This window comes from Nicotiana sylvestris, chromosome 10 (assembly GCF_000393655.2).
Source record: "Nicotiana sylvestris chromosome 10, ASM39365v2, whole genome shotgun sequence".
NCBI lineage: Eukaryota > Viridiplantae > Streptophyta > Magnoliopsida > Solanales > Solanaceae > Nicotiana > Nicotiana sylvestris.
In genome coordinates this window covers 1,952,028-1,961,147 of record NC_091066.1, presented here as the reverse complement: position 1 = coordinate 1,961,147, position 9,120 = coordinate 1,952,028, and the positions used below count along the sequence as shown (strand labels likewise).

At 41.6% G+C, this 9,120-nt stretch overlaps 1 protein-coding gene across 1 annotated transcript; it reads right to left on the bottom strand.

Annotated features, from left to right (window-relative positions):
• Positions 1–6,050: 6,050 nt before the first annotated feature.
• LOC138880392 (uncharacterized) lies at positions 6,051–7,685 on the bottom strand. Its single transcript, XM_070160472.1, has 3 exons — positions 7,443–7,685; positions 6,744–6,989; positions 6,051–6,416 (listed from the first exon to the last, which is right to left on the bottom strand). The coding sequence occupies exons 1-3, from the start codon at positions 7,683–7,685 to the stop codon at positions 6,051–6,053; spliced, it is 855 nt and encodes a 284-aa protein (XP_070016573.1).
• Between the last annotated feature and the right edge of the window lie 1,435 nt (positions 7,686–9,120).

Below are 9,120 nucleotides of genomic sequence, written 5' to 3'. Positions count from 1 at the left end.
TGGCTTGCAAGAGAGGGGCAGAACTTAGAGCTAGGAGTAAGTGCAAAGTGAAAAGGAATTGGGGAGCCATAACAAATGGTGGTCATACCCAGCCACAGGTGCAGACTGGCACACCCCTGACCATTTGTTTGGTCAAACAAGTTAGGAGCAGACCCTTGAGGGTCAAACCTAGGTCTGTATAGTGATTAGGACACCACCAGACTCAGGTCCAGGCTCAAGCACATGAAGGGGAGAAGGGAGTGGGAATTGATTGAGTTAGGAGGTTCAAAGAACCCAGTTCAGAGTCATAGACAGCAATATCAAAGTGTTGTTATGGCTGGAACTATACTCACATACAAAGGGGAAAAGGGAAAGGGAGTTCACATAAGAAAAGCACAACAGGGTTGCAGAAACATAGTAAAGAAGAACATAACAGACTAGGAAGTAAACACATAATGAAGAAGCATTATTCAACTAAGAATAATGTATTAGTTGCAAAGTAAGAACAAGCAGAACAATTGAGCAATCACGGCAAGTAAACACAATAGGAGCAAACTTAAGTTCAGCAGAACAATTGATAGTTTTAGAGAGAGAGAGCTCAAAATTATTTCAGAAAGCACAAAGTAGAAGAAGAGAGTAGAATTTTTTTGAGAAAGAACTCAATATTCGAATGTGTAAAAGCCTGCGTTTTTGTGCAGAAAAGTCTGCGAAAGCATGTTAAAACCCTTGCTTTAGTGCAAAAGAGCAGTCCCTTTTATAGTGCAGAAGGTGAGTAAAAAAAAAGTAAGAGAATAGTTTTAAAATCAATCACAAACTGTTTCCCTTTGGTTAAGGGATTTGATTCAAATAGGCAAAATAAATAAGGAAAGGATTTGTTTTAAACAATCTTTTCTGAGGCAGTATAACATGGGCAAATACACAGAAACCTATTTAAGGAAACAGTTTAGTAGTACACGATTTAGGTCAAACAAGGAAAGACAATCAATCAACCAGCCAGTAAAATCAGGATTTGAATCTTAGTGTGAATGAATCCAACCAGAAAAAGATGAGAAGGGTTTAATTTAAAGAAAATCAACAACACGCAATCAAACCTTTTAAAAAGGGAACTCGGAATCAATCGCAAGCTGGCCAAAGGCCTTTTGAAAGAAGAGAATTTGTCATATAAAAAGCATATAGACATGTGAGACAAGAGAGAGTTGTTGTAAAACTAGCAAGAAATCAGAGTACCCAAGAAGGTTAGGTTCACAGACTCAGAATGAGTCAGAAAGAGCAGGGTTCTGAATGGAACCCTAGTCCAAACACAAAGTCAAGCTTGCCAAAACCCCCCAAATACTAGGGTTTCTGACTCGAATCAGATGCATAGATGAGAAAACAACAAATATAACAGGCTCAGCAGTCTCTTTCAGAGACTTATGAGAAACAAACAGAGAGAACAACAAGTTTGAAACATAGGGAATACATTTAGGCAAAGCTTGTCACTTAAACAAGTTCAGAAAAGAAAAAGCAATACAGGATTAGGAAAATAGTAGATGAAACATGCTTAGGGTTCAAACAAAGTCCAGTAAAGGTAAGCAAGGAGCAAAAGCTCAGTAAAAAATACAGTAGAGGAACATACGAGATAGACATGTAAAGCATGCTTATAGAACCCAGTAGAGGGAAGAACAGAACACAAAAATAGAAGAACATGCATCGTATGGCAAACATAAGAACACAAGAGAAAAACTCATAAGAACGTGGTACAGACAGATTCACACAAAGAAAAGAAGAAGAAGAAGAAGAAGAAGAAGAAGAGTCAGAAGTTATTTTGAGATTTTTTCGAAAACCCAAAATTGAAAGCGAACTAATTTTGAAAAGAAAATTGGGAAAAAGCTTTAAAACGTTGAATATAGCACGGATTCACCACAGATCTAAGTAAATAAAAGAGGAAAGAACCTTGAATAGCTTTAGGGTTTCTCTGAAACCCTAGAAATGAGAAGGCTTGGAAGAGGTCTGGTCTTGAGTCAGAGATGGCCATTGCTAGGCTTCTAAAGCTCGAATACGTCGGGGCAAGGCCGGAGAGGCCATAGAACCACAGATCGGAGAAGATCTGAACGAACGCCGTTGAGGTCAAACCTCGAAATCTCGAACACCCATGGCTTAGGAGTGAAGGAAGGTGAGCACAGGTCATCCATTACCTGAAAAGCCATGGACTCCGACGAGATAATGGTCGGAGAAGACGAGGGAGGCGATTAGGGTTTCGAGTGCTTGAGAGCATTTTGAGAGAGAAGAGGTTTCAGAGGCGGCTGTCTAAGAGAAATGAGGGTTAGGGTTGGGGGGTTGGTAGAATTAAAAAGGAAAAGGTCGTTTGTGGCCGTTGATAAAAATGATCAACGGCTTGGATTAAAAGGATTTTCGGGTGGGTTGGATTAAACGGGTCAAGGGGCTGGGTTTGAATGAATTGGGCTGGTCCAATTAAGTTCGAAATTGGGCTGATTTCAGGCTGAAATTGAAATGGAATTTGGGTTATAATTGAAATGAATTAAGGCTAAAATTGAAATAGCCAATATTTCCTTTTATTATTTTATAAAAATAGTAAAAATGTTTTAAAAGCAAATTAAAGGCACTAAGTCAACTAACAATATATAAATATTAATTCAAAAATATTGGGATCAATTTTGTAATTATAAAATGCTATTAAATCTTAAAGAGGCTAGTATTGCAATTATATGCAATTTGGCTTTAAATATACCAAACGAATTTGTAAAAAATGTGCAAAAATCATGATGGATATATTTTGGTGTAAATATGAGAATAAAATAAATTATTATCCAAAATGGCAAGATTTGGGAATAATTATTGGATTTTATGGTGTAAAAATAAGCCATAAATTGGTTTAAAATCATTAAAATGCCAAAACCTTTTGGTGTGCTTATATATGCACATATATGTTATTTTGGAAGTGTTTTGGGTATAAAAATATATAGGGAAAAATTAGATATCAACAGCTGCCCCTCTTTACCCGAGGAGGATGAAAGAGTTGTCGGGTAAAGACAAGATGGCCAATTTTGACCGGATCGCCGATTGAAAAGCGTTTTGACCGAGATCTGGATTCTGAGCCGCCTACATATCCCTGGTTTTATCGGAATCAAGCCATATGTAGTTCAGGAACTATTAACGGAGTGTGTCGAATGGGGATTCGAAAAGAACGGACGCGATGATTAGATTTGGAGTCGGACAGACTGCGGAGAACCGGAGCGGGATCGCTCCTGCTGAGACGGCCATTTGCTAGCTGGTGTACCTGCAAGTGAGCAATGTAGCGTGTATTGTGCATAATTTAAACATGATGCAAGTTCCCATTGGACCATGAATGTTGTCTTTGGACGGTTAGGATGACGTCCTCATACTATGATGTCCTGGGCCGTGAAGAGCATAAAAAATAAAAATTCGCAGGCCATAAAATGGTGTTATTGGGCTATGCAGATGGTGCCTCCAAACTATGACGCCTTTGAATAAGTTGGCGATCTTTCAACCCATGAAAAGGTGGTAATCTTTCAGCAAAATGAATGCAAAGGGTGGCGATTTTTCAGCCAGAGCGAAAATTTAAATGCAGATGGTGATATTGCAGCCATTCAAAATAAAGTGGAGATATTTCAGCCATGCAGGATGGAGATAGAGCTTAGTCTCGAAAGGCAAATAAGTAGCCTTATGCATGATGGAGGTTGAGCTTAACCTCGAAAGGCAGATAGGTAGCCTTACGCAAAATATAGATGGAGACAGTGCTTAGTCTCGAAAGGCAGATAAGTAGCCTTATGCAGGATGGAGGTAGAGTTTAACCTCGGAAGGCAGATAGGTAGCCTTATGCAAAATGTAAATGGAGACAGTGCTTAGTCTCGGAAAGCAGATAAATAGCCTTATGTAGGATGGAGGTAGAGCTTAACCTCGAAAGGCAGATAGGTAGCCTTATGAAAAAATGCAGATGGAGACAGTGCTTAGTCTCGAAAGGCAGATAAGTAGCCTTATGCATGATGGAGGTAGAGCTTAACCTCGAAAGGAAGATAGGTAGCCTTATGCCAAATGCAGATGGAGACAATGCTCAGTCTCGAAAGGCAGATGAGTAGCCTTATGCAGGATGGAGGTAGAGCTTAACCTCGGAAGGCATATAGATAGACTTATGCAAAAATGCAGATGGAGACAATGCTTAGTCTCGAAAGGCAAATAAGTAGCCTTATGCAGGATGGAGGTAGAGCTTAACCTCGGAAGGCAGATAGATAGCCTTATGCAAAATGCAGATGGAGACAATGCTCAGTCTCGAAAGGCAGATGAGTAGCATTATGTAGAGATGTAGGAATGTAAAGAGTGAAGAGTAGTGAGATTTTCTTAGCTGATAGCTGATTGCGACATCGTGGCTGCTGGGGATGTTGGGTGTAGACAGTAAATTTGTGAATAAGCAATTGTTATGATGGTTTCCCACCTGAAAAGTACGAGTGTGTGAATGTATTCAGATGATTTGGGACCTGTATCCAAAGAAAAATCGTGAGTTCCGTAGAAGGGGAAAGGTTAGTTCATCTTCCCGTGGCTCCTGACGTCACGTATCGTTGGGGTAGCGTGGCTAAACGACAGCAATTCAAATGATATTTATGCATGATTTAGTAAATATAACGTAAGTATATATTTGAAAAAAGATTTTTCTTTTGGATGAACCAACGACCGCAACGTGGTTCAAGACATTGCGACCTTGCTTCCTCCGGAATTTTGAGGGCCCTCCTCAAAATTCTGCCCCAGTTTACTGAGTTGGCGCTTCCGGCGATGAAGAGACTGAAGAACTGACTTCGGAATTTTGAGGGTCCTCCTCAAAATTCTGCCCCAGTTCTAATAGCGAGGAAAAATGGAATTTTTATTAAAATGTGACCGAACCCATAGGGCTGCCTACGTATCCCCTCTTAAACGGGAATCAAGTCAGGCGTAGTTCAAATTACATCATGAGGAGACATGTGATCATATATAGTATCATTTCACTGCATCTGAATTGATTGGCTTTGGCCAGACTTCTCCTTCCATTTATGCAAGAATAAGGGCTCCTCCGATAAGAACCCGGTGAACCATGTATGGACCCTGCCAATTAGGAGAGAATTTCCCCTTGGCTTCATCTTGATGTGGAAATATTTTCTTCAACACCAGCTGTCCTGGTGCAAACTTCCTTGGTCTGACTCTTTTGTTGAAAGCTCTGGACATTTTGTTCTGATATAACTAACCGTGGCAAACTGCATTCATTCTCTTTCCGTCTATAAGGGCTAACTACTCGTAGCGACCTTTTACCCATTCTGCGTCATCTAACTCTGCTTCTTGTATGATCCTTAAAGATGGACTTTCTACCTCGGCGGGAATGACTACCTTTGTACCATAAACCAGCAAGTAGGGAGTTACCCCGGTTGATGTGTGGATTGTGGTACGGTATCCCAATAAGGCAAATGATAGCTTCTCATGCCATTGCTTATGCCTTTCAATCATCCTCCTTAGTATCTTCTTGATGTTTTTGTTGGCTGCCTCTACAACACCATTCATCTGAGGTCTGCAGGCTGTAGACTTCTTGTGCCTGATTTTGAATGTTTCACACATTGCTTTCATCAAGTCGCTGTTGAGATTAGAACCATTATCAGTGATGATTGATTCCGAAATTCCGAACCGGCAAACAATTCGATTGCGGACAAAATCTGCCATAACTTTCTTAGTCACTGCTTTGTACGATGTTGCTTTGACCCATTTAGTAAAGTAATCAATTGCCACTAAGATGAACCTGTGCCCGTTTGATGCGGTGGGCTCGATCGGTCCTATAATATCCATTCCCCAAGCGGCGAACGACCATGGTGAGCTTGTTGCATTAAGCTCGTTTGGAGGCACCTTTATCATATCTGCATGTATCTGACAGTGATGGCAATTTCGGACATACTGGATGCAGTCTGTTTTCATTGTTATCCAAAAATACTCTGCTCGAAGTATCTTCTTTGCTAGTACAAAACCATTCATGTGCAGTCCGCGGGAACAATATGCGGTCCGCAGGTTCCTGCGTGCATTTCTTCCAATAGTTTAGTTGCTTATCTTGCCTCGACACACCTTAGCAATCCCAAATCGGGAGTCCTTCTGTACAGGGTTCCTCCGCTGTGAAAGAGGTTCTTAGATAATCTCTGAAATGTGCGCTTCTGAGTGGCATTGGCAAGTTCTGGATATTCTCCTATTGTCAAGTACTCTTTGATGTCATGGAACCATAGTTTTCCATCTGCTTCTTCCTCAACATGAGCACAATAAGCTGGTCGGTCATAAATCTTGACCTGGATGGGATCAATGAAATTTGTATCTGGATGCTGGATCATGGATGACAAAGTAGATAGGGCATCAGCGAACTCATTCTGTATTCTGGGAACATGCTTGAATTCAGTCTTTGTGAATCTCTTCCTCAACTCCTGTATGTGATGCAGATAAGGGAGTATCTTAGAATTCTTGGTTGCCCACTCTTCTCGAACCTGATGTATGAGTAGGTCCGAGTCTCCGATCACTAGTAACTCCTGAATGTTCCTATCGATGGCAAGTTTGAGCCCTAAGATGCAGGCTTCGTACTCGACCATATTGTTGGTGCATGGGAACCTGAGCTTGGCGGATACCGGATAGTGCTGACCAGTTTTTGATACCAGGACTGCTCCTATGCCAACTCCTTTGAAATTCGCAGCTCCGTCGAAAAACATCCTCCAACCGTCATAGGATTCTGCAATGTCCTCTCCTATGAAAGCTACCTCCTCATCAGGAAAATACGTCTTCAGTGGCTCGCATTCTTCTCCCACAGTATTCTCGGTGAGGTGATCTGCCAAGGCTTGTCCTTTGACTTCCTTCTGAGTTATGTAGACAATGTCAAATTCACTTAGCAGGATTTTCCATTTGGCGAGCTTGCCAGTAGGCATGGGCTTCTGAAAGATATACTTTGACGGATTCATCCTTGATATGAGATAAGTGGTGTAGGCACAGAAATAATGCCTCAATTTCTGAGCCACCCATGTTAGAGCACAACAGATGCGTTCTAATAAGGAATACCGGGCCTCGAACGGGGTAAACTTCTTGTTGAGGTAGTAGATGGATTGCTCTTTTCTCCCTGTTTCATCATGTTGTCCCAAAACACAACCGAATGCTCCGTCCAATACTGCAAGGTAAAGCAATAGGGGTCTTCCTGGTTCCGGCGGAACCAAGACCGGCAGCGTTGACAAGTATTCCTTGATTCTTTCAAAAGCTTTCTGACAATCTTCGGTCCATTTGGTGGCGGCATCCTTCTTCAGCATCTTGAAGATAGGTTCACAAATAACGGTGGACTGAGCTATGAATCGGCTGATATAGTTGATCCTTCCCAGAAAACTCATCACGTCTTTCTTGTTTTTTGGCGGTGGCAAATCCTGGATGGCTTTGACCTTTGATGGATCCAATTCTATCCCTAGGCGACTTACGATGAAACCCAGTAACTTTTCAGTAGGAACTCCGAATGCATATTTGGCGGGATTCAATTTCAAATTGTACCTCCTCAGTCTGTTGAAGAATTTTCTCAAGTCTTCCATATGATCTGCGGCTTTCTTGGATTTGATGATGACGTCATCCACATACACCTCGATTTCTTTATGTATCATGTCATGAAACATGGTAGTCATGGCTCTCATATAGGTGGCACCAACATTCTTCAAACCAAACGACATCATTCTGTAACAGTACATCCCTCATGGTGTGATAAAAGCTGTTTTCTCTGCATCTTCTTCATCCATCCATATCTGATGGTATCCAGCAAAATAATCTACGAATGACTGCAACTCATGCTTGGCATAATTGTCGATCAAGATGTGTATATTTGGCAAGGGGAAGTCATCCTTGGGAATGGCCCCGTTGCGATCCCGGTAGTCGACATAGACTCTAACCTTTCCTTCCTTCTTTGGCACTAGCACGATGTTGGCTAACCATGTTGGATACTCTACTACCCTGAGAACCCTGGACTTGACTTTCTTGGTAACTTCTTCTTTGATTTTCAAACTCATGTCGGTTTTGAACTTTCTGAGCTTCTGCTTTATTGGCGGACATGTCGGATCTGTTGGCAACTTGTGAGCTACAATGGATGTGCTGAGACCAGTCATATCATCATACGACCAGGCAAAGGTGTCCTCATACTCTCTTAGGAACTTTGAGTACTCTTTCTTTTCTGATGGCGACAAATGCATACTGATGTGCGTTTCCTTGACATTCTCTGTATCCCCCAAATTAACAATCTCAGTTTCGTCCAAGTTGGATTTAGGCCTATTTTCAAAGTTCTCGACCTCTCTGACAACCTTCTCTGGTATATCATCCTCTTCTGAATCTATATTCGTTTGTTGCGTTGTCTCGTTGCAAGTCACAGTCGTTGGTTCATCATCAAGATAGGTAATAGTAATGTTGTGAAATAAAGTAAGTGATAGAGAAAATAATATGAGCGAGATATATAAATAAACTTGGAAATGCTTTGATTGAATTCATAATTGTTTGAAACATCGGAGCTCTTTTCAAAAGTAAAGACAATGCGGAAAGAAAAAATCAACTAGTAAAAAGTAAAGATGCGATGCATAGTACTTGTTTAGCCTTGCTACCCCAAAGCTCTCCAGGCCCTGGTGGCCCTGATCGACCAATTAGTGAGGCGTTCCCTCGATTCACATCTTGTATGGAAGGGCCTTCCTCCCTTTCCTCCTCGAAGATAACACAACAGTCCATATCATCTTCCAGAAACAAGTTCTGCATTGCCGCCAATGCCTCATCTTCCTCCGATCCATATATGATGTCAGCCAGCTGGAAAGTCTGCTCCAACCGAGGTATAGGGTGCTCCAACAGATAGAAGGGGCAGCGCCATGGTGGCAACCAATGGTTGAAATCCTCCCCGGTGTATTCATACCCTAAACCAAAGGTAGTACCGTGTTTCTTCAGCTTGATGGGCTTAGTGATACCCTGAAGATTCTTGCCAAGTCCTTTTTCGGGCTCATACCCGCTCCAATTCAGGATACTCTCAATCTTGTCGTCCCACCATTTATCTTTGTCCACGGCGTTGACTCGCTCGATGTGGTGGTATGTTTCTCTGCCTATTCTCCTTCTGCCTCCAATCATTGGAATGGTCTG

Excerpts from the sequence above, each read along its gene's own strand:
- LOC138880392 (XM_070160472.1), bottom strand. The coding sequence starts at position 7,685 with ATGTCGTTTGGTTTGAAGAATGTTGGTGCCACCTATATGAGAGCCATG. Across the intron at positions 6,990-7,442 it reads AAAAGTTACTGGGTTTCATC|AAATTGAGGCATTATTTCTG; the intron begins GTAAGTCGCCTA and ends TGGGTGGCTCAG. Across the intron at positions 6,417-6,743 it reads CGTATTTTCCTGATGAGGAG|GAGTTGAGGAAGAGATTCAC; the intron begins GTAGCTTTCATA and ends CATCACATACAG.